Source organism: Anomaloglossus baeobatrachus, chromosome 5, assembly GCF_048569485.1.
Source record: "Anomaloglossus baeobatrachus isolate aAnoBae1 chromosome 5, aAnoBae1.hap1, whole genome shotgun sequence".
Taxonomy (NCBI): domain Eukaryota; kingdom Metazoa; phylum Chordata; class Amphibia; order Anura; family Aromobatidae; genus Anomaloglossus; species Anomaloglossus baeobatrachus.
The window spans coordinates 128,791,562-128,817,511 of NC_134357.1; the positions used below are offsets into that span (position 1 = coordinate 128,791,562).

The 25,950-nt window shown below is 43.7% G+C and overlaps 1 protein-coding gene across 1 annotated transcript in view; it reads left to right on the forward strand.

Moving 5' to 3' along the window:
- ELOVL3 (ELOVL fatty acid elongase 3) overlaps nt 1–20,685 on the forward strand; it is a 36,259-nt gene extending 15,574 nt beyond the window's left edge. Inside the window, exons 2-4 of the mRNA XM_075348879.1 lie at nt 9,031–9,162; nt 12,163–12,314; nt 15,293–20,685. Of these exons, the coding sequence (XP_075204994.1) occupies nt 9,031–9,162; nt 12,163–12,314; nt 15,293–15,720 (712 nt within the window). The 3' untranslated portion in view covers nt 15,721–20,685. The remainder of the gene's footprint in view (nt 1–9,030; nt 9,163–12,162; nt 12,315–15,292) is intronic.
- Nucleotides 20,686–25,950: the final 5,265 nt, after the last annotated feature.

The following is a 25,950-nucleotide window of genomic DNA, read 5'->3' on the forward strand; positions in this document are numbered from 1 at the left end:
CCAGGCCTCCATGTATAATGCAGCCTCTCCAGGCCTCCATGTATAATGCAGCCTCTCCAGGCCTCCATGTATAATAATGCAGCCTCTCCAGGCCTCCATGTATAATAATGCAGCCTCTCCAGTCCTCCATGTTTAATGCAGCCTCTCCAGGCCTCCATGTATAATGCAGCCTCTCCAGGCCTCCATGTTTAATGCAGCCTCTCCAGGCCTTCATGTATAATGCAGCCTCTCCAGGCCTCCATGTATAATGCAGCCTCTCCAGGCCTCCATGTTTAATGCAGCCTCTCCAGGCCTCCATGTATAATGTAGCCTCTCCAGGCCTCTAGGTATAATGCAGCCTTCCCAAGCCTCTGACCACCGTATACTCTCTAATTTATATTAAAAAAAAACACAAGTATTCACCCTCTCTCTTCCTTCCACCGCTGCTGTCCTCACCTCTCTCCTCGTTCCCCAGCCGCTGCTCTGTCCTCACCGCTTTCCTCTTCCACTGCTGCTCGTCCTCCCCTCTCCTCGTTCTCCCGGTGCTGCGGTCGGCGTCCTCCCGTCCTGCGCTCTGTGCACTCAGCACAGCAGTCGCACGGGAGTGACGTCACCGCGCAGGCACAGGGGGAGAATGATGATGCATAGTGCGGCACCAGCCGCGCTATGCTACATTATTATTGTGCGCGGTGACGAGGGAGCCGCCGCAGCTGCTGACACCAGGCAGGGGGCCCCGGTACCGCCGCTGACACCAGACAGGGGGGCATCGGGTTATATAGCGGCCGCGTGGTCTGTGACAGATCAGCGCAGCTCCTCTCTCACTGACAGGAGCTGGCTGCTGATCTGCCTGGTGGCCGCCGGGCCCCTAAGCTCCCGGGCCCGGTCGCAATGGCGACCGCTGTGACCGCGGTAGTTACGCCCCTGCTTCTGTGCAAACATTTGTTCTATTCGCATGCATTCTTCGAACTAAAAAGTCTGTGCAACAACACATTGTAGCAAAACGCTATACTTAGAACAATTGTCTTTAAAGAACTGAAGAGGCCCAAAAATACATCTTCTTAAGTATAAAAAAAAACGAAAAAAAAACCAAAACATGAATCTGCAATATTTAATATTTTCCTATTACTTAAAGGGAACAAATCACCAGGATTTTCGTATATAACCTAAAGCCAGTGCTATACTGGCACTATCAGGCTGATTCTCTACATACAGTCATATGAAAAAGTTTGGGCACCCCTATTAATGTTAATCTTTTTTCTTTATAACAATTTGGGTTTTTGCAACAGCTATTTCAGTTTCATATATCTAATAACTGATGGACTGAGTAATATTTCTGGATTGAAATGAGGTTTATTATACTAACAGAAAATGTGCAATCCGCATTTAAACAAAATTTGACCGGTGCAAAAGTATGGGCACCCTTATCAATTTCTTGATTTGAACACTCCTAACTACTTTTTACTGACTTACTAAAGCATTAAATTGGTTTTGTAACCTCATTGAGCTTTGAACTTCATAGGCAGGTGTATCCAATCATGAGAAAAGGTATTTAAGGTGGCCACTTGCAAGTTGTTCTCCTATTTGAATCTCCTATGAAGAGTGGCATCATGGGCTCCTCAAAACAACTCTCAAATGATCTGAAAACAAAGATTATTCAACATAGTTGTTCAGGGGAAGGATACAAAAAGTTGTCTCAGAGATTTAAATTGTCAGTTTCCACTGTGGGGAACATAGTAAGGAAATGGAAGACCACAGGTACAGTTCTTATTAAGCCCAGAAGTGGCAGGCCAAGAAAAATATCAGAAAGGCAGAGAAGAAGAATGGTGAGAACAGTCAAGGACAATCCACAGACCATCTCCAAATACCTGCAGCATCATCTTGCTGCAGATGGTGTCAATGTGCATCGGTCAACAATACAGCGCACGTTGCACAAGGAGAAGCTGTATGGGAGAGTGATGCGAAAGAAGCTGTTTCTGCAAGCACGCCACAAACAGAGTCGCCTGAGGTATGCAAAAGCACATTTGGACAAGCCAGTTACATTTTGGAAGAAGGTCATGTGGACTGATGAAACAAAGATTGAGTTGTTTGGTCATACAAAAAGGCGTTATGCATGGAGGCAAAAAAACCCACGGCATTCCAAGAAAAGCACTTGCTACCCACAGTAAAATTTGGTGGAGGTTCCATCATGCTTTGGGGCTGTGTGGCCAATGTCGGCTCCGGGAATCTTGTTAAAGTTGAGGGTCGCATGGATTCAACTCAGTATCAGCAGATTCTTGGCAATAATGTGCAAGAATCAGTGACGAAGTTGAAGTTACGCAGGGGATGGATATTTCAGCAAGACAATGATCCAAAACACCGCTCCAAATCTACTCAGGCATTCATGAAGAGGAACAATTACAATGTTCTGGAATGGCCATCCTAGTCCCCAGACCTGAATATCATTGAAAATCTGTGGGATGATTTGAAGCATGCTGTCCATGCTCGGCGACCATCAAACTTAACTGAACTGGAATTGTTTTGTAAACAGGAATGGTCAAATATACCCTCATCCAGGAACTCATTAAAAGCTACAGGAAGCGACTAGAGGCTGATATTTTTGCAAAAGGAGGATCTACAAAATATTAATGTCACTTTTATGTTGAGGTGCCCATACTTTTGCACCAGTCAAATTTTGTTTAAATGCGGATTGCACATTTTCTGTTAGTACAATAAACCTCATTTCAATCCAGAAATATTACTGAGTCCATCAGTTAATAGCTATATGAACCTGAAATAGCTGTTGCAAAAACCTAAATTGTTATAAAGAAAAAAGGTTAACATTAATAGGGGTGCCCAAACTTTTTCATATGACTGTACTTGTAGTGGTCAGCTCAGATGTTTAGGTTTGAAATCCAAGAGAGTAAAGTTTATAAAATCGACAGCTTCTTGAGTGACAGCAAAAGAGGATCAGATAATATCTGGGGGGGGGGGGTATTCATAGTTATCCCCTCTCCCTGTTAGAATTAGCATAAGTATTATACCATCGATTTACTTTTTGCCTTCCAGGACCTTTACTGAGGTCATATATGACACCCCTGAACTAGTCAGGGTGTCACAGGGTACTACATCCACTTTATCTTTTGGTGCAGGACTCAACCCTCATGGTTCTCATGGTTCTGGGATCCTAACTTTAGTATTGCTCCATCAGCATGCCAATCCTAGTCACACCTCACACCACACTCTGTCAGGCACACCAGTGGGCGGTCTAGCTGGAAAAGGGCCACTCGCCTAGGGGTCAGGCAGACTGGTGGGATGGAGGAAGTCAGAGAATGGAAGTCGAGAGCAAAGATTAGACTGTTCATTTGTAGCTCCCAAAGAGTGAGGAGCTGGGAGTTGGAGCTCCCTGGGGACTTTTGGCTAGGTCGCAGACTGTGGTCTGTGAATGGAGGAGTCGGAGACCCAGTCGCAGGGTATTGGAAAAAGGTGCCAGGCTTAGTTTTGGGGAACCGGACCGACCGAGCATGGCGGGGTACTGGACCCTAGATCAGGAGTAGATTCACGCAACCGGATAATTAACCTGTGGAGGATAGTTTCTTTATGGACTTTCCCCAAGAGCTCAGAGATTGAAGGTATCAACACAACGAGGGGGATAGGGCTTTCCAGCTTATCCGGTTCACTGAAATCCCAAGTGTCAGCCATCGAGAGCACAGCTTCACTACCTAACAGTGGGGAGCGGGGCCCCAACAGCTTCAAGCATAGGGGTCACAACAGACACTAAAATACAGTGCATGGAGGCAAGGTACAGACCATCAGCAAAACCAAAGGGAGCAGACTCCCGGATGAGCTCCCCTGAAGTGGCATCGGCACCCAGAGACTTGGTTTACCTTTGTGTCAGAGTCTGCTTTGCAGTCGCAGCACTACCAACACTGCCTGAGTGAGTACGCTGTCCTCCCCTGCTTCCAATCTGCACCATGCTCCCCTACACGTCCACCATCCAGAGTCCCGGGGCCTCCCCTACCCGTGGAGGGAACGTCATCTGGCTGCCCCACTCCATCTCCCCTGGGTACTCCCATCAGCAGTAGCGGTACTCCCTTTACCACGAACCACGGGTGGCGTCACAAACTCTTATCCCCTGTAAACACCCCCTTTTCATTTGAAGTGGCCGTGAGCCCCTGGGTCCGAAGACTCTCAAGCCTCAGCAGCAACCCCCGGATCCAAGCGGTTCAACCACTGCAGGGGCGGCACACATCCCCATGTGACCAGAAGGGGCGGGGCCTCAGCCAACAAAGCTGATACCAGGAAACAACATTTTTCTGTTGGCTGAGGCCCCACCCCTTCTGGTCACATGGGTACAATGATCTTATAAAATCTACACTTAGCAGCCCAGTAAGTGACACACCATGGGAATCAGTGACTCTGTCCCTACATCATGCGGCTCCCAGATTAGGTATCAAACCATGGTGACAGATTCCCTTTAATGCCTTTTCTTTCTTTTGAATCTGCTCCTTCGGCTTGAATTGAGACATTTTACTAATTACATAAAGAAATTATATATATATATATATATATATATATATATATATATACCGTGTTTCCCTGAAAATAAGACAGTGTCTTATATTAATTTTTTCTCCCAAAGATGCGCTAGGTCTTGTTTTCAGGGGATGTCTTATTTTTCCATGAAGAAGAATTCATATTTATTGTTGAACAAAAAAATGAACATTTCTTATATACTGTACAGTAGTTTTCATCACAAACCAGCATAAACAGTCAAACTGTGAATCATATCAAGAATTTCTTGTTACTGCCATTATTTCCATGTACAACATGCCCTGGTGTTCTGGTGTTCTGTTCGGCGGGCATGCTTCCAAACAAAAACTTTGCTAGGTCTTACTTTCAAGGGAGGCCTTATATTTAGCAATTCAGCAAAACCTCTACTAGGTCTTATTTTTAGGGGATGTTTTATTTTAGGGGACACAGGGTGTGTGTATATATATATATATATATATATATATATATATATATACATACATACATACAGTATATATATATATATATATATATATACACACACACACAGTATATAAAGTGTGGAATGAAATACAAAAAAGTGAGAAACAACTGAAAATATGTCTTATATTCTAGGTTCTTCAAAGTAGCCACCTTTTGTTTTGATTACTGCTTTGCACACTCTTGGCATTCTCTTGATGAGCTTCAAGAGGTAGTCACCGTAAATTTACGTCACAGGTGTGCCCTGTCAGGTTTAATAAGTGGGATTTCTTGCCTTATAAATGGGGTTGGGACCATCAGTTGCGTTGTGCAGAAGTCTGGTGGATACACAGCTGATAGTCCTACTGAATAGACTGTTAGAATTTGTATTATGGCAAGAAAAAAGCAGCTAAGTAAAGAAAAACGAGTGGCCATCATTACTTTAAGAAATGAAGGTCAGTCAGTCCGAAAAATTGGGAAAACTTTGAAAGTGTCTCCAAGTGCAGTGGCAAAAACCATCAAACACTACAAAGAAACTGGCTCACATGAGTACCGCCCCAGGAAAGGAAGACCAAGAGTCACCTCTGCAGCGGAGGATATGTTTATCCGAGTCACCAGCCTCTGAAATCGCAGGATAACAGCAGCTTAGATTAGAGATCAGATCAATGCCACAGAGAGTTCTAGGACACATCTCTAGAAGAACTGTTAAGAGGAGACTTTGGGCAGCAGGCCGTCATGGTAAAATAGCTGCTAGGAAACCACTGCTAAGGACAGGCAACAAGAAGAAGAGATTTGTTTGGGCTAAAGAACACAAGGAATGGACATTAGACCAGTGGAAATCTGTGCTTTGGTCTGATGAGTCTAAATTTGAGATCTTTGGATCCAACCACAGTGTCTTTGTGTGACTCAGAAAAAGTGAACGGATGGACTCTACATGCCTGGTTCTCACAGTGAACAATGGAGGAGGAGGTGTGATGGTGTGGGGGTGCTTTGCTGGTGACACTGTTGGGAATTTATTCAAAATTGAAGGCATACAGAACCAGCATGGCTACCACAGCATCTTGCAGCGGCATGCTATTCCATCCGGTTTGCGTTTAGTTGGACCATCATTTATTTTTCAACAGGACAATGACCCCAAACACACCTCTAGGCTGTGTAAGGGCTATTTGACTAAGAAGGAGAGTGATGGGGTGCTACGCCAGATTACCTGGGCTCCATAGTCACCAGACCTGAACCCAATCGAGATGGTTTGGGGTGAGCTAGACCACAGAGTGAAGGCAAAATGGCCAACAAGTGCTAAGGATCTCTGGGAACTCCTTCAAGACTGTTGGAAGACCATTTCCGGTGAGTACCTCATGAAGCTCATCAAGAGAATACCAAGAGTGTGCAAAGCAGTAATCAAAGCAAAAGGTGGCTACTTTGAAGAACCTAGAATATAAGACATATTTTTAGTTGTTTTACACTTTTTTGTTAAGTATTTCATTCCACATGAGTTAATTCACAGTTTTGATGCCTTCAATGTGAATCTACTATTTTCAGAGTCATGAAAATAAAGAAAACTCTTTTAGTGAGAAAGTGTGTCCAAACTTTTGGTCTGTACTGTGTGTGTGTGTTTGTGTGTATACATATATATATATATAATAAAGATAGACTCTTAGGCTATGTGCGCATGTTGCGTATTTGCATGCAATTACGCTGCGATCTGCACCGCAGCGTAACTGCATGCGTCCTGCGTCCCCAGCATAATCTATGAATATTATGCAGGAGACGTGCGCACGTGGCGTATTAGAGCGCAGCGCTTCGGCTGCTGCCCGAAGCGCGCGTTCTAAGAAGTGACATGTCACTTATTCCGTGCGCTCCCCATGCAGTCCCCGCTCTGTCTATGGTAGGGGCTGCACTCAGAGCGCATGGAATCACCTTTTTTTTTTTCATTATGGACTGTTTCTGCAGTGATTTGAAGCGCACATGTGCTGTTAAAATCGCTGCAGAAATTTCTGCAGGGACAGAACGCTACGTGCGCACATAGCCTTAGGCTTTTTCTTATAGGTGTTCCTTCCTGGTCCGATACAATTGAATAGTCTCACACCCACACCTCATCTGAGCTGCATTTTGCTTGTGGTCTTCTAATTGCGCATTCTCACGGATACTCCCAAATAATTATCAGGTTTCTTTATTTTGTTTTGTTTTTTCATACTATCTTTAGTCTGCAGACAAATTATCTGTTAGGATTATAATTCTGCATACATAATTAATCCATATATTCTAGGTAAGTGAAATAGATTATATTAAAGGGAACTTGTCACCCATTTTTACTTCCCCAAAGTGGCCCCACTGTGTTCTAGCTCATATTTATCTCTTTGTAAATATTTTTTAATTGTTTTTGCCATTTGGGTTTTGCACTGCAAAGCTGAGTTTTTGACCAAAGTTCTGCAACAAAAAAGCTGCAGTTTGAACTGCATAGTGCGGTCTAGAAACCCAAATTCCCATAGACTTTGCTTGAAAAGCAGAACACATCCATTTTGGCATTAAACGCTGTAGTTGAAAAAGCAGCAAAAAAGCACATAAAAAGCAGGTAAAAAACAAAGTGCGGTCGCACCCTAAGGCCATGTGCGCACTAGACAGTGACTTTTTCTTAAGGAAAATTCGGACCCTCTTAAAGAATCCCGCACCCGTTTTAAAAAACCGCAATGAAATCCGCATGCGGTTTTACCGCGGATTTTCTGCAGGTTGGTCCCTGGGGATTTGTACCATTATCTATGGCAAAAACTGTAGGTACCTGCAGAAAAGAAGTGACATGCTCATTAATTCCGCAGCGGAAAATCCGCGGGTAAATCCGCGGATATAAAAAACGCAATGTGTGCACAGCATTTTAAAACCCCTAGGATTGGGGAATCATTGGGGAATGACTGCAGCAATGTTAGACACATTTTCTGCAGCAAATCCGTGGCAAAATCTGTGGTAAATCCGCAGCGTGTGGACATAGCCTAAAGGGGGCTTTACATGCAGCGGGATCGCTAGCGATGTTGCTGGTGAAAGCACCTGCCCCCGTTGTTTGTGCTTCACGGGCAAATCGCTGCCCCGGCGCACAATATCGTTAGTCCCCATCACATGGACTTTCCTGCCTAGCGGCGTCGCTGTGGCCGGCGAACCGCCTCCTTTCTAAGGGGGCGGTTCGTGCGGCGTCACAGCGACGTCATACGGCAGGCGTCCAAAAGAAGCGGAGGGGCGGAGAGCAGCCGAAAGAATGTGACACCCACCTCGTTGCCGGAGGACGCAGGTAAGGTGTTGTTCGTCGTTCCTGGGGTGTCACACGTAGCGATGTGTGCTGCCTCAGGAACGATGAACAACCTGCATCCAGCACCATCAACGATATTTGGGATTAGAATGACGTGTCAACGATCAACGATAAGGTGAGTATTTTTGATCGTAAGCGGTCGTTCGTATGTGTCACGCGTAACAACGTCGCTAACGAGGACGGATGTGCGTCACGAATTCTGGGACCCCCAACGACATCTTGTTAGCGATGTTGTTGCGTGTAACGGGGCCTTTAGGCTATGCGCGCACTAGAAAATGGACCTTTCTTAAGAAATATCCGCACCCTCTGGCAGAATACCGCACTTACCGCACCTGCGTTTTTGCCGCGGTTTTGCCGCGTTTTTTCCGTGGGTTGGTCTCTGCGGTTGTTTACCATTATCTATGACAAAAACCGCAGGTACCTGCAGAAAAGAAGTGACATGCTCATTCTTTTTGCTGCAGAAATTCTGCAGCAAAACCTGTAGGGGAAAAAAACGCAGTGTGCGTACACCATTTGTTTTACCATAGGTTTTGCTGGGGAATGACTGCAGAAAGGCTCTGAACATTTTCTGCAGCAATTCACGTGCGCACAGGGCCTAACAGTTTGCTCCATGTTTAAAACTATCCTTCAATCCAGTATGTTGTGCTGGAGATTGAGTCGAACACGCTCTGCTTTACTATTATAATTTCTATGTGTCCAGGTTACCTTTTTGCTGCTTTTGATGTATGAATTGTATTTTGATTCAATTCTTGCTTTGACAACTGTAACCATGCTTCTTCTCATTTCAGGAGTAAGTCCATCTTTTTCTCACTTCTATACGCCGCTCTGATATTTGGAGGCCAGCATTTTATGAAAGAAAGGAAACGGTTTGAACTGCGGCGGCCTCTTGTCCTTTGGTCTTTCGCTCTTGCAATATTCAGGTGAACTCTTCTTTAAATATTATTTTTCATGATTATTTACAGTATTACAATTTAATGATGGTACTTCCTGCAAGGCCATGTCTATGAGAGGCTTGTAGTATATACAGCATATTATGGAACTGTCGTTACTGTCCTAGGACCCTTTTGACTAAATATATACTAATTTCTAGAGATCTTCTTTGGATTTAGTTGGTTGCAGGGCAAAAATAGTGATTTTTGTTTTTTACAAAAGCCCTACTTTTAAGTTAGTACAGAGCTGCAAAATTTTCATGCACTGCCGTATAGCTTCAGTTGGGCTGCATATGTGCGGACATATTCAATACATACTGTATATGGGGAAACTACCTCTTTACCTATGGAGTCCAATAGAGCATGTGTACTGCTGGCTTCAATGCGCTATCCTGCCTCTCCCCTGCAGCAGTGACTTTGACATACTGATCACCGTGGCCATCTGTGTGCCTCTTTCCCTCTCCACAGTCGCCCACATGCTCTCTTGCTACCTCCTGCTCCTGGGGCCTGTGCACACCGCACATGTCGCGGGCGGGGAGGACGCCGCCGCTGCGCTCGCTAACGCTCGGGTCTGGCGCTGCTGCGGCTACTGCTTGGTGGCTCGAGCGGTGGGCCGGATCCGGGGACTCGAGCGGCGCTCCTCGCCCGTGAGTGAAAAGGGGGGTTGGTTTGTTTGGGGATTTAGTCCGTGACGCCACCCACGGGTTGTGGTGAAGATGGGCACCACCGCTGCTGGTTACGGGGATCCCGGGAGCGATGGTAGGGAGCAGCTGGGATGTTGTTTTCCCCCCTCCGTGGGTAGGGGTTGGTGGTCCCTGGGCCCGATGATGTGACGGGGAGGCAGGGTTGGTGAGGTGCAGGGTTGCAGGGACAGCGCGGCACGGTGCCGGATGGCACGGGTGTACTCACTCAGTAAGAGATGCACAAAATCGTCGGTAAATCAAACGGCTGGATGGATGGGTCCCGCAGCCGGCTGCAGTGTCTCTCCCCGGACAGGTGATGGCGGCTGTCTTTCCCTGCACTTTTGTGTACTGTTTGACTACGATGGGTCCCCAACGGTAGTCCGCTCCCCGGTGTATGCATGCCGGAGGAGCCCGTTTGCCCGCAGGCACTGGCCCTTGGGTCTCTAGCCTTAGGCGGTAGCTGTAGACCCTCACGGTGCGGACGGTTGCCTTCTAATGGGTCTTTGGCTGTTAGGAAACCCCTGGGGTTCCTGTCACACTCGGATTTGACTGTTGACGGCGACTCCAAGCCTAGTCGGGGATCGATGGCCCTGCCTGTGTGTGCTGGCTTCACTTCGCTCCCCGGTCGGTACCGGCGGGCCACCGCCCGACCCCGGTCCTACGGTTCCGCGTTGATTCACCACTCCTGCAGACAGCCACCACCATCTGCCAACTTTGTTGTCAGTGCCTGGGCCACAAACCCAGACACTCTCCACTTCACTCCTCTCACTTCTACCTCCTGGACTAAACTGTCACTTTTCCCGCCTCCAGGCCTGTGAACTCCTTGGTGGGTGGGGCCAACCGCTTGGCTCCGCCCTACCTGGTGTGGACATCAGACCCTGGAGGGAGGCAACAAGGGTTTTGTGTTTGGCTAATGTTGCTGTCTAGTGGGGGTGGGGGTGTATGTATGTTACCTGTGACGACCTGGCTAGTCCAGGGCGCCACACACAGGTTTCCCATGAGTGTGCTTGGGGCGTGCACACTCCTTCCCTCTTAAAAGGTGAGCACACAATTTCCCATAAGTGCCTCTCTGCCTATGGCTGAGAGGCACTAGGTACATAAGCATCCTCCCCTTAGGGAATGTGCCTGTGCAATATGTTTAGTTAGTCAGTTACTCTCTTGCTAGCTAGTTGTCAGGTTCTGTTGATCCCGTGCCGTTACCTGTACCCGTTAACCCGCACCTATCTCCTTGTATCTACTGTATCCTCCGTACCTGCCTGCACCAGCCATCCTGTCTGCATCACCCATCCCATCTGCACTGCCTGCACTAGAGACTCTACCTGTCCGTACGTGAGCCCATCCCTGACTTGGGGATCAGCTACCACAGTCCCGGACACTGCCCTGGGAGTGTCACCTGGCATCTACCAACAGCAAAGTCCATCCTCACCATCTGGGGCTCTGGTGTATACCCGGTAGGCACTTAGATAAGCCCGTCCCGTGTCAAGGTAAGCCCGGGTCCCCCCTGTGGTCCAATGGGTCTACTCTTGCTTGCCGCAACCTTGGCAAGTGTAACAGTATGCTTCATTTTTTGTGTTATGTAAGATTTTTGTGAACAATTTAATCTTAATCAGAATTTGAAAATTCAGTAGATAATTAAAGGAGGACAGAGGCACAGTAGAAGCCTGGCAGTCTACTTCAAGTCATTCCCAAAAAATGCTTGTGTTATTTGAGAATGTCGTTCTGTATCATGACTGTTCTCTGCACATTTTGTTTCACAATTTATTGTTTTACAGTAGTGCTCTCAGATGAAAGAAACAAGTAAATAATTCAGTAGTGTTCTCCATTCTACAGTACAACATATGTTGTTTGCAACAATGATGGTGAAGTCTTTTGTAGCAATGGTATCTGAGGAATAAGTACTGTTAACTCCTCACAATCAGTATTACCTTCATACAGTATGATGTAATGCTCACGAGATAACGACTCCATCCATTATATTGCACAAATATCTTAAAATGCTTGAAAGGTCAAAGAACGCCGGCATATGTGCACTACAATACTTTGATCAGCCCTCAGCAGAGACAAGTGCGTTTGCGCAGGAGTGCAAAGGAGGACACTGTGTGGATGACGTAGGATGCATCATCCACATGGAGCAGGGAAGGAGGATGGTGATCCCAAGATGATAGGAGGCTTAGTGTGGTGGCCATAGTTTATAGGGGACAAATCTGGTGACAGGTTCCCTTAAAGCTTAATAATAAACTTTGTTATACAGTAGGTGAACAAATCTGAATGGTTGATGTAACTCTCGCTATTTCTATTCTGTTTTCAGCATCATTGGGGCGGTCCGCACTGGCTGGTACATGTTTAACATACTCCTCTCCAATGGTTTCAAGCAATCGATTTGTGACCGTGGATTTTATAATGCACCTGTAAGCAAATTTTGGGCATATGCGTTTGTCGTTAGTAAAGTTCCTGAGCTTGGTAAGTCAATGTCAGCATTAGAATTAACTCTCTCAGTCCATCAGACCTTCTTTTAATCAAGCAAATCTTTTTTCAATGAAAAGATATATGCAGATGGAAATGCTAGTATGTCTGTGCCTATACATGCTGAACTTTGGTGAACCACCACTCCCGGCTTTTATGCTGGTGACTGCACAGTATTCTCAAGGCTATGTACAATGGGGGTATGCAAGCTATATTAGTCACATTCCTTCCTTACATAGGTCAAATGTGAAGGAAAAATATGCCATGGTCATAGTAGCCACAAAGGTCACCACCCTGACTATAGTTAGGAGCTTTGGAAGAGATTACACTACAGTATTTGTACTGAAGACAGAAAGCGTTATATCATTTGATGCCTGAGGAAGCAAACTGCTATATCATGGGAAACCTGTTTCTGTGGAATGCAGAAGAACCAGTCACTCAAAACCACTGCTCTTATCAAAACTGGCGTTGATCTAGGGGAAAATAGGGAAAAAAAATTGTATTTAAAAAAGCTTTTCTTACCTCTTCCATCTTTGTGTACAGTAGACATTTAAAAAATTTTTATTGTACACAATTGTGATTTCACTATATTATTGGAAATACTAAAAGAGGTTTTCCCCAAAAGTAAGTTATACCTTGCTGATTGCTGTGGGTCCGAATGCTGGGAACCCCAGCGATTCTGAGAACCAAGCTTTTGAACCCAGGAACCAGAATCTTCAACTATGTTCTGATTGGAGCAGAGGTCCTCATGCACGGCCTCTGCTACATTCATAGTCTTTTGCACTGCCGAGTACAGGGCTCGTCTTTTTGAGGCAATCCCACAGACAATGAATGGTGGAGAGGCTGCGCATGTGCACCTCTGTTTTATACAGGATGGGGTGTTCTAGGATAAGGGATAATTTACTTTTTTAACAATAAGCCTTTAAGCAGATCTGATCTATTTTTAGCGAGGCGCAAACAGGGGTTTTGATGTACAATTACAGTATAATCTCCCGCCTCGACTACTGCAACATCCTCCTCTGTGGTCTCCCTGCTTACACGATCGCCCCTCTCCAGTCCATCCTTAACTCTGCTGCCCGAATGATCCACCTCTCTCCTCAATACCACCCCACTTCTCCTCTCTGCAAATCCCTCCATTGGCTCCCAATCTTCTATCGTATCCAATTCAAACTACCAACACTGACCTACAAAGCCATCCATAATCTATCTCCAACGTATATCTCTGAACTAATCTCTCGCTATACTCCAAAACATAATCTCCGGTCCTCCCAAGATCTCCTTCTCTCCTCCTCTCTCATTCGTTCCTCACGCAACCGACTCCAAGACTTCTCCCGAGCATCCCCAGTCTCCTGGAACTCGCTGCCTCAACACGTCAGACAATCTACAACACTTGCAAACTTCAAACGGGACTTGAAAACTCATCTGTTCAGAACTGCCTATAATCTTCAATGACCCCACCACCTTGCGGAGCTGCCGCCCCACCACCCTGCAGAGCTGCCGCCCCACCACCCTGCAGAGCCGCCACCCCACCACCGTGCGGAGCTGCCGGCCTACCTACACCCCACCTACTGTCTCCTCCCCAAAACCCTTTAGAATGTGAACCCGCAAGGGCAGGGCCCTCTTCCCTCTGTACTAGTCTGTCTATTGTAACTTGTAGATGTACTCTGTATGTAACCCCCTCTCATGTACAGCACCATAGAATCAATGGTGCTCTATAAATAAATAATAATAATACTATATGTATATCAAAGCACTTTGTGCTATAGTAGCTCTTCAGCATAACTGGACTGATACAGCTTTAGCTCTCCAAATACATTAATATGCTTTGGGCAGCCATGACTCTCTATGCATATTTAGTAGCTAATGACCATGGCATACGTGAAAGGCCTAGAGCCGACTTGAAAATATTCTCATCCAGTGGTTTAGCCATCACAATTTGTCCCTTCTTAAAGTCACTCATAATCTTCGAGAACTGACTTTCACTCACTTACTTCCTAATACATCTGTGATGCTCAACACTATGTGGCGTAGTGTGATGCAAGTCACTAGGTGGCGCTAGATACTACTTGCATGCAGTGTGAACCGAGAGGTAGTCAAACAAGCCAGGATCAGGAACCAAGAGAAAACGACAGGACACAGGGAGCAGGCAGAGACGATATTAAAATACAGGCCAAAGGTCAGGAAGGATACCAGGAGAGTATAGGTTACAGGGAGCAGGAGGAGACGTGGTCAGGAGAATGTCCAAGGTTAGAATCCAGGAAGTAATGACAAATTCAGGGGGGGCGGGCAGAGCAAAGTCAATTACTGTCCAGGGTCAAGAAGCCAAGATCAGATATCTGTACATAAGCCAAGAGCACCTGCTGTGGAACCAGGAAATACGACTGGCGACGTTCCGGGGGAGCATGCTTCCTAATGAAGCAGAGCAATCACGCCCAACAAGGAGAATCTGTCAAAGCCCCTCCCAGCACCAGTGTAGGACCCAGTGCTGAGAAACAACCCATCCACAGGAGCTCAAGACAAACAGCAGAGCATCTAAACCTGCAAAACACTCTGCACGACATAACAAGCAAGTACTAGCTCTGCAGAAGAGCATGGCAGAACATAACAGAGTACAAGATGCTCCGCACAGCGGAACTGTGACAACATCACACCCCATGACTGGAAGAAGTTTTCATGAGATTATAAATGGTGTTTACTTCTTCAGTTTGGTTTTAACATTCTGGCTGGTCATTGTATATATCAGCTAATCCTGCAAATATGGTCTAAGCAGTTAAATAGAAACTGGGGTATAATTATCAGGTGATACCTCCACTATAATTCTTTCACCAAGTATGACATGTCCATTATTACATTTCATGCTGCTATTTTACAGACTGCCCTGCAAGCATAGTAAATGGAATGAAATGTGAATGTGTTATATAATATATTTTATACCAAGGACCTACATTAAAGACCTTCTCTATGTTTCTTTACAGGTGACACTTTGTTCATTGTTCTGCGCAAGCAAAAGCTGATCTTCCTTCACTGGTACCATCACATCACAGTGCTGCTCTACACATGGTTCACATATAAGGATACAGTCTCCGGAGGAGGATGGTTCATGACCATGAACTTCACTGTCCATGCCTTCATGTACTCTTATTACACTCTACGTGCTGCAAAAATTCAAGTGCCACGTTCATGTGCCATGTTCATCACAATCACTCAGATCTTGCAAATGGTAATGGGCACTTTCGTCAATGTCCTGGTATATAAGTGGATGCAGAGCGGGACAGGGACATGCTCAAGTACTATGGAGAACATTTTCTGGTCTACAATAATGTATACAAGTTACCTGATCCTTTTCTGTAGCTTCTTCTATAACTCTTACATGCAAAGCTCCAAAAAAAGGAAGGATGATTGACACGAATTCAAATTATTCTTACCACCTAACATTTCCTAATGTAAAATGTGACCAGGGACTACATATTATATTAATATACATGAGCAATTTGTCAAGTGTTTATTGCCAATATTACTCTTAACTTAACGGAAACCTGTCACCAGTTTTTGAGCCTATGAACACCACCTTTAATGGTTCCTTTACTGCACACCACAAACGTGTCTATCAGAGCCTGACTTCCCTAAATACCCCCAAAATACCATTTGATATGCTCCTGTGCTGTAAGTAAATTAGGTTTGTCCGGTCTGATGGGCATCCTAGCTGCAGCATCTGTCCCTCCTCTCTGCTCCTAATTACTTCCTCCTGCTTTGATTTGATGTGGAGGACGTGTCCTTTGTCATCCACATGGTGAACCTGAGATTTGGCACCTGCGCAGTAGCCCGCACAGGCACACTCCGCTCTGCCCTACTACCCTACTGCATACACGACATAGAATATCACTGCACAGTAGCCCCGTAGAACCCGCACAGGTGCACTCCGCTCTGCCCTACTGCATACACAGCATAGAATATCACTGCACAAGCTATGAGCAATGTGATTGCGATGTTATTGTGATTACGCCGCTCGGCGCATGTGCAGTGAGGTTCTATACCCTGTTCACAGAATGAGGCTACTGCGCAAGATCTCGGTTCACTATGTGGATGATGAAGGATATGTCATCCACATCACTCAAAGCAGGAGGATGCGAGTAACAGCAGAGAGGAGGCACAGACACCGCATCAAGGATGCCCAGCAGACTGGACCACCCTAACGTACATACAATGCTGTAGCATATCAAATGGTACTTTGGGGAGTATAACTGGGAAGTCAGTAGCTGATAGACACATTTGTGGAATGCATCAAAGGAACAGTTAAAAGGGAGTGGCATTTGTTCATATGCTCAAAAACGAATGACAGGTTTAAAGAGAACATGTCATCAGGATTTTATAGCCCAAACAAGTGACATATAAGTAGAGGTCCTTTAATTCTGAGTAATTCTATACCTTCCTCGTCAAAATCAGTTTTGCTGTTTTAAAGAAAGCCATAGGTGAAATTGTATGCTAATGAGTTACAAGTGCACTGGGAGGGCTCTGCAGTTACAGCTCTCCTGCCTGTCTGCCTATTCCTCATCCGCTGCCTGCCTCTGACTCACAGGTCACTGAAACATGAGGGACCTAGAGACAGGAGGCAGGCAGCGGATGAGAAATAGGCAAAGAGGCAGGAGAGCGGTACGTTCAAAGTGCACCTACTGTATGTATTCATTGTTTCCTAGTTTTTAAGGTTGAAAGTAGATATATGTCCATCAACTTCAACATATAGCCTAATTTGTTGATCCAAAAGAAGGCAAAAACCCCATGAAGCAGTTGTTAATTGCCAAATATTAGGGGAGAAATTCCCTCCAGACTTCACTCAGTCATACGAGTTTCCGGGATCAATGTTCCTTCACAAAATTTAGTATCCATCGCCTGTAATATTATATCTTTCAACCAAGGCATATAGAAGTCTGCCAGCTTGGTGTATTAGCACCATGTTGACAGGTGCAACATAAAGGGAACATGTGGGTTAGATCTTGCTGTCTATTCCCACCCCTGTCTGCCTGCCTAGCTTTCCTCCCTCTGTCGCCATCATAGATATTAATTGCAACGCACACAAACAAGGGCGGGAATAGATATCAAGACACGGATCACATATTCCCCTCCTGTTGTACCTGTCAATCAAATAACAGTGCATTGCTGGAACTTTACTTGCACATATTTCTGAAATAAAACATCTAATCTCAGAACACAAGGTATGCTTACATTCAGCATCCTAGTGCCAGTATAGCACTGGCTTTACTTTATATATGAAAATCCTGCTGGTTGGTTCCGTTTAGAAGGCAGAAGTGATAAAGTGTCTCAATTCCAATCTATATTTGTAGTTGCCAGAAATATTCTTCCCTTCTATAGAAAAATAAGTCTGTAATATAACTCCCAACAAACAATGCCACAAAGGTATACTGCTATAGAAAGATCACAAGGTCAGATGAAGAAATGACTGAGTATAATCCGCCCCCGTTCAGGTCACCGCTCACCTGATTGGGATATGCTAAGAGCATAACACCTATTACATGTGATAACCGTGGTATAAGTAGTTGTCAAAGATTCTGCTGCTGTTTTTCCCACCGGTGACCAGATGGACTGTTATGCTGACTATGAGGAATTATGGAGAAAAGCTGGGATTATTAAACTGTACTGTAATTCCAACACACAGGGACCAAGTTAATTCCATAAAATTCAAGCCATCTACATGTTATGGTGCCCAAATAGTCCCTTCTTCAGGACAAAAACACCATAATCAGTAACTAGTGTTTTTAAACCTGAAGCAGGGACTATTCCAGCCCTGTAATGTGTAAACGACTCAACACCATTAATATTATGAAAGTCAATTTTATACAATGAATGTTGTCCCGATGTGTTGGAGCTGCAGCATTTGTTAATATTCACAGTTTTCCTCTATAATTTTTAGTACAGAGATATATGGATAAACAATGTACCTTTGTGGGAGCCCTATTGTTCTCCCTTACAGTGGTCTAACTTGAAGCTCATAGGCCACAATGCAAAATCTACAACAAGGCCCCTAAATATCATTGGTCTTCTCATAGGCCAAAGGGACTTCTGGATTTCCTCACAGTCCAGAGCCTAGGAGCAACTGCAACCACTGTCCCTATTATAGTTATGTCCCTGCATAAAAGCTTTAATATATCTGTGTGAATGAGCTTAAAGTTTTATAAGTTAAGTTCTGTTCAAATTAGCCTTTTTAAATCTATTATTCTACTTTTGAGATAGGAGCAGAACAACAAAATTAAGGGCAATGTCAGAATATACTGTATATCTTTTATGTCAGACATCAGTGGTTCCCAATGGAACTATAATGTGAAAAGAGCCTTAAGCCTAATATCTACTGTACCCATTCCTGGAACACATCAATGACAAAGCTGCTTGACATCATCAATAATGGAATGTCTATTATGTGAAAGTTCAGCTTTATGCAGTAGAGCGTGACTTATGCAGTATTACTCCAGCATGTAACCAATGAGAAGCCATAATTTACAAATACTAATACATTTTTTTAATGATACATTTTTGTCCACTTTTTGTACTTTTACACTTATTGTCTAATAACATTGTTATGTATCAATTTAAGTGCTATATTGAATTGAGATAACCGTTTTAGTGACCATATGAACGCTATGGTGGTTGTAGCAATGGTGCTGGTCAATGGTGGATACATAGACAGAAGAGGGCCCCTGTGCAAGAACAATTTATGGGCCCTTTGTAGTCCAATAGCTCACCATATTGCACAAGTTTTACTGCTTTGGAAGTGGAAATGGGCCCCCTCACCTCTTGCGGCCCTGTGTGCCTCCACAGGTTGCAGCAATGATATGTCCACCTCTGGAAATGGAGGATTAAAGTGAAATTCCTGGGCCATGGGGCAATTTATTTACCAAATGCCATATCCTAGGCTTCACAAGCCAATATCACACTGTGTAGTATTTTATAAGCAAAGCGTATTAATTTGTATAGTAAGAGCTCCATGTGCGAATGTGATACTCAATCACAGACTCTTTATGGCACTAATTTCTAGCACTACAGCACCAGAGTCCATGTACAACTGCAACCTTTGTGCCTTACTTCACCACATTGGGGAAAGGCTATATGCACTGAATGTCGACTTCTATCTGTGGCTTTGCATCTCTTGTCTCACTTTTTTTCTATACTCAGTGAAGTGAAAATTGATATCCGTTTATGTCCTCTTTTCTTGTGGTTTTTGAAGGTGTGTTTTGTAGACGTAAAGAGAACACTAATTTATTGCAACTTTGGATAACGTGCTGCTAATTCAATTTGTTTATTTTAAGCATATTTATTTTAGTGTTAGATATGAAATGGTGCCTATGACTAAAAAAAAATAAACTTTTAATCCAATTTTGCACATTTGACCTTCACATTCCAAGAATGGCCAAGATATCAGAGGCAGAGACAGCAGCGCCGGAGACAGGTAAGTATAAAAATTCTTCATTTTTATGTGACCTGTGTTTTCTCCGGTATGTGTCACACTTATGTCACATAGATCACATCAGTGTGCGGTCTGTGTGACACCCGTGCTGCCGGAGAAAAACGGACACACAATCCTTGTGAAAACATGGACATGTGCGCAGACTCATTCATTTTAATAGGTCTACTTGTGTCCATGTCTCCGGTACATGTGAAAATGGATGTCACACGTACCGTAGACACGGATCTCATAACGAGGCTTAACTTAACGGTGAATTCTCATTAACGAAAACCTCTTTCATAATGGATCGGCTGACATCCAGCCACTTCACCTGACCACAGAATTCCTCCATGACATTCATATGCCTTAATAGACAGGGGTTTCCCTTTTAAATTTTAACTCTCAAAGAAATTGAAAAGTCGAAATAGCTTCCTTGGCATTAAGACAGTCCCATTTACTACACTTGCCCTCTTTTTCCCACATACTACCAATTCAAAAAAATGGTTTTAAAAGAAATCGAAGATCTTGAAGTCACTTATAGAGATCTATAATAAAAATAATGTACTTGAATAGATAGAATACAGTAGAAAGATGAATGGTGTCCCAGTGCCCAGTGAAAATTCTCCGTTGGTATCCTGAACACAGCAATCCTTGAATGAAGATATGGGTTCTTTCATGATCAGCATATTCTAATACCATGTTGTGACTTATCCCGTTTTCTGATAAAGGATCATCAATATATTGAAAAATGAATTTGATAAGGTTGTTCTGTGTCATGTAAATTGTGTATATACAGCATAGAAACAAATTTATTTTTTGATTGGGGACTAATGCACAAATCTGTTGTACAAACAAGTGACATTTATATTTGTGTTAATAATTTAAAATAAAATGAGGTTTTTTTTATATTTCCCAGCTTTGTGTCGTGTGTAATAATTCTTTTAATGGAAGTAGTCAATATACACTTCCTTAGGCCTAAAACACACTTCCGCATAAAAAACGTACGTGTCTCACGTTCCGTTTTTCGGGTCCGTCTTCCGTTTTTAATGGGCGTTTCTCCGATACGTGTGACATCCGTGTGATGGCGTATGCTTGTCATGTGTACGTGTCTACGGTCTGTGTTGGTGTCAAATACGTACGTGTGGTGTCCGTGTGGCTTCCGTTTTTAACGATCCGTTTTCCATTACAAATTACGTTCTTAATGCATCATCATGAGATACTGATGTGTTTAATTGGTCAATTACCTCCCATCATTGTTTTTTTGGGTTAGACATTATTTAAACTCATTTTATCTGGGCTCTTTCACTCATTATACAATCTCCAAAATGTCTCTATCAAATGAAGCAACAGTGTATTTGCTATATTAGTTGATATCTAGGAGATTTGGTGTTAGGCGACATATGCTAGAATATAACCCAACTTTGGAAAAAAGGATGTGGATCCACCCCCTGGTTATGCTTCGGAAATCGCATGGACATTTTCACACTCTATGGTGAAATGAGAAAATTTCCAACAAAATTCCATGGCTACTGCCGTATAACCATAACGTCCTTTGATACCATCCTGGCCCTTGTCCGTCACCATCTGCAACATCAGGACACCTGTATGCGTCTCAGCATCTCCCCAGAGGAACGCTTGTTGGTTACTTTACGGTATGTATTTTATTGCCTAATCATACTTGCAAAAAATTGCTTTATAATGTTGATTTATTTTGACACATTCAGTAAAGACCCATATGTAAATGCATAATCCTATTTTTTGGATATTTCATTTAAAAATAACCATATATCATAATGTCAGTGTAATGACATGGTTTGTGTCATCAGTCATACCTTTCTGCCATTTCATGGAAAAATTCAAAGAAAGTCAAGATCAGATCAAACTTGTTTTTTTAACATAAATTATTTCAAGTTTCCAATATGGAAAATAATGCATTTCCATTGTGTTGGTTTATTAAATGCATACAACAAACGTAAAGAAATGTATGTATCCAGACATTGTAATTCACATTTTAGTAAAAAAAACATGTTCAAAATAAGTAATACACATACTAATATCATGTCCTTATTCTTAGGCATAACTGTTTTATGTTCAAGGGGGAGACATATCTGCAAACACAAGGGACTGCAATGGGGGCATCTTGTGCCCCCTCGTATGCAAACTTGTTTTTGGGAGCCTGGGAGCGTCAGATCTTCCAGACTGAGCCAGATGAATCCGTGTACCTGGTCCAAAATTGGATCAGGTACATAGATGACATCTGGTTCATCTGGGAGGGTTCAGTTGAACAATTGGAACTATTTATGGGCCGGCTGAACATGAACAATCAAAACATCTATCTGACCTATAAATATGGACGTGAGGTCGAGTTCTTGGACATAAGAATCCAGGCGTCTCCCAATGGGGACATCAGCACTGATGTCTATAGAAAAAAGACCTCCACTAACACTCTGCTACACGCCCAATCCTGCCATCCTATAGCCACGATTAGGGGCATACCCACGTCGCAATTTTTAAGAGCAAAACGTATTTGCTCCTCTACAGACAGCTTTCAATCACAAGCTGAAGACCTGACTAACCGGTTTCTAAATAGAGGCTACAGTAAGAAATGCATTAAACGGGGCTATAGAAGGGCACTCAAAACTCCGAGGGAGAAGTTACTCTATCCCCAACCAACAGAAATTCAGACAGAACAACCTGTCAGACTAATTACCACTTTTAACAGCCGGTGGCATGATCTGCATTCAATCCTCCAGAAACATTGGAGTGTCCTTATGGTTGACCCAATTTTGAGAAAGTGTCTACCTGATCGCCCTTTGATCACAGCACGACGGTCAAAAAACTTGAAAGACCTTTTGGTCCAAAGCTGTTATCAAAATTATCAAAAGAAGCCCCAAATGCAACTTTCCCCTGGGTTTTTCCCTTGTGGATTATGTAAGGGGTGCCTCAATATGGTTAAGTCTAAAACATTTTCTAGTTTGAAAAACTCAAAAGAGTATACCATCAGACCACACCTGACCTGTTCATCAAAAAATGTGATCTATCAAGCGGAATGTGGATGTGGCAAATATTATGTCGGCCTTACTAGTCGAGAGCTAAAAATTCGGGTACGCGAGCATGTCCGAGACATAGAAAAGTCGAAAACAGCACAGGACACGGAACATCTCAAAACCCTACCAAGGCATTATAAGGCATACCATGATTCCAACCCTACTTCTTTAAAAATTAAAGCCATTGATCAAGTAAAAATGGATTTGAGAGGTGGTGACCTGGGCACTGTCTTAAGCAAACTAGAAAGCAGGTGGATTTATACATTGGGTACAGTTGCTCCCGCAGGATTGAACGAGCATTTTGGATTTAGCTCCTTTTTGTAGGTTGTATGGGATTAATGTTAATTTTTAATCCAATTTTAATGTTTTAATCTGGTTTATGTGCAGGTTGGGTATGGAACTAGGAATCATTAAGCTGATTGACAATTTATAGTAGTGTAATTGTAAGAATTGGTATTTACATTTTGTTTTTTTGTTCAAAGATTTATAGATACCTGGTCCATCTACTCATATGATGATAAATTGGGACTGTGAGGAAGTAACCATAATTGAATAAAGAGAATCCATGATGATAAATTGGGATTACGAGGAAGTAACCATACTTCGAATAAAGAATATCTATGAAAAATCCTACATCAAGAACAACATTCCCTCTGTACTATTTTGCATGAATTGGAGTTACATATGGGCACAGTAATATAAATAACTGTCTTGGTTTATTGTGGTTTTGTATGAATAACAAGGTGGTGCGTGGAGTCTCGGCGGAGTCCGGGTGCTCCTTCCTCGCCCGGTCCATAAGGACCAGGTGTGGATGGCGGCTCCGGTGTCCCCCGGGACTACCACGCCGGTTGAACCTTGCTGGTGCAGTGGGTTGTTGCTGCCATTTGGGGACGCCCAATATGGCTGCACCACCTTCACTGCATAGACTTAGAATTGTTAAACATTATTTATGATTTAGTGGTATATCATTAATATTCGGGGGTAGATGTAGTTCAGTATAGAATGGGGTTCCTTTTGATGTAATGTAAATGCGATCTGGATATGAGGAACGGGCCTTGGGAATTGGCTGGTATCCTGGCATATCGGATTTTTGTAGATATGTGAATTAAGGCTATCTGATGATGAGTGCTATTGCCATACTAATCGACTCTGTGATCTTATTTGGTTTGCCATGTTTTGGCCTACACCTACCAACTAGTTGTTCTTGGTGCAGTAGAGATGCGTGTCATGCCCGGTAACGTGGGATAAATAGATTGATTTTAACACTGATGCTAGGTAGCTGTGTGGTGTCATCATAACAATGTACGCTTCACCCACTGACGTGGAGGTGAGTGGCGGACCTTACCGGAAGCGGTGCGTTGCATCCTGTGGCTGGGATATGCCGGACTAGGGTCTGTCCCTTACCAGCGTCTGTTGTGGTGGGACGATACTATAGCGATACATTGTTTATCTGATGACGTATAGGTGCTGGGTGATCTTTACTATTACTATTAACAAACGTCACGTCCGGTGACGTGGTTGATCCGGCCCCCTCCACTAAACGTCTTCGGGATTGTTGTTCTCTGTTGCTAAGAGCATATGGGCGCGCTGGATTTGGTCTGTGCCTCACCAGTGTCTGCTGTGATGGGACGATGCTATGGCAACATACTGTTTACTCAATGATGTATAGGTGCCGGATGGCTCCTACTTTAAATAAACGTCACGTTCTGTGACGCGGTTGATCCTGCCCCCTTTACTAGCGTCTTTGGTTTGTGATGTTTGTCGTTGCTAAGCGACGTGTCTTAAGGCATTAGCATACTATGACGCAGTGGATTCGGCCCCCTTATTAGCATCATTGGACACAGTGTGGGACGACACTATAGCAGTATACTGTTTATCCGATGACATACAGGTGCCGGGTGGCTTTCATTTTAAATATACGTCACATTCTGTGACACGACTGACCTTGCCCCTTCCACTAGCGTCTTCAGTTCTGATGTGTACTGTTGTTAAGAGGCGTGTCACATGGCACGAGTATACTATGACGCGGCTGACTCGGCCCCTTTATTAGCGTCATCAGACACAGCGTCCTGTGTTGCTAAGAGACACGTCCCATCATGGGAAGCACATTATGCTATCACAGGCGGTTCGGTTAAAGAGTAATCACCTGGGGTGTGTGCAGCCGCCCACATCTTTGAGCACAATTATGTCATTGACTGACATTTGATCCTTCCTATAGCAAGTTTGCACAGACTTGCAGGAAGTCCATCCTTTCCCAATTAGGACTTATTCAGTACACTATATATACCTGACCTGCACACAGTCCACCATACGTCCCCTGAAGAAGAGGTGAAACGCGCGTAGGGACTGGTGGTTGCCTGGACTTGCTGTGAAGTGGTTAGTAACCATGGCTTTATAACTGTGATAAACTGTGGGCTGTGAGTGTGTTAGCCGGTACTATTCCTGGCTAATTAACCAAGGCTTTGGCCGTATTACAACTATGCTATGGACTTGACATATAGATAATGTGATCATATTGGTAATATTTGAAGTAGGGTACATTACCTCCAAATAGTTTTCTGTAGGAAATCTCAGTGTGTGCTTACGTGTAAACCACTGTATTACATCCTTGTTATAATTAAAAACGATGATATTTTGTATGTATGTCATGTTGCTAACTGTCCACAAGTACTGTTATTGTTACTGACCTAATCCAGCAGTTCAGTTAACCCCTTGAGGACTTACTTGCTGTATTTTAATGTATTCATAATTAAGATTATTTTTATTTAAAAAGGATTTATACCACATTCTCTCTGTGTATAATATCATGTCCTTGTCATTTGTAGTTTCCTTGCAACTGGACAATCCATCAGCAGTCTTCATTTTGAATTTTTATTGGGAAGATCATCAATTGGCATAATAATACTGCACACCTGCACTGTGCTATGGGAAACCCTTAAGCATCATGTCATGCAACAGCCTACATCACAGGATTGGATGCGCATTTCAGAAGATTTTTATGAGAAAACAACCTTTCCTAATTGTATTGGCGCCGTAGACGGCAAACACATTAGAGTGAAGAAACCACCGAACTCTGCTTCTAGATATTTTAATTTTCACAAGTTTTTTTCTGTAGTAATTCTTGCTTTGGTTG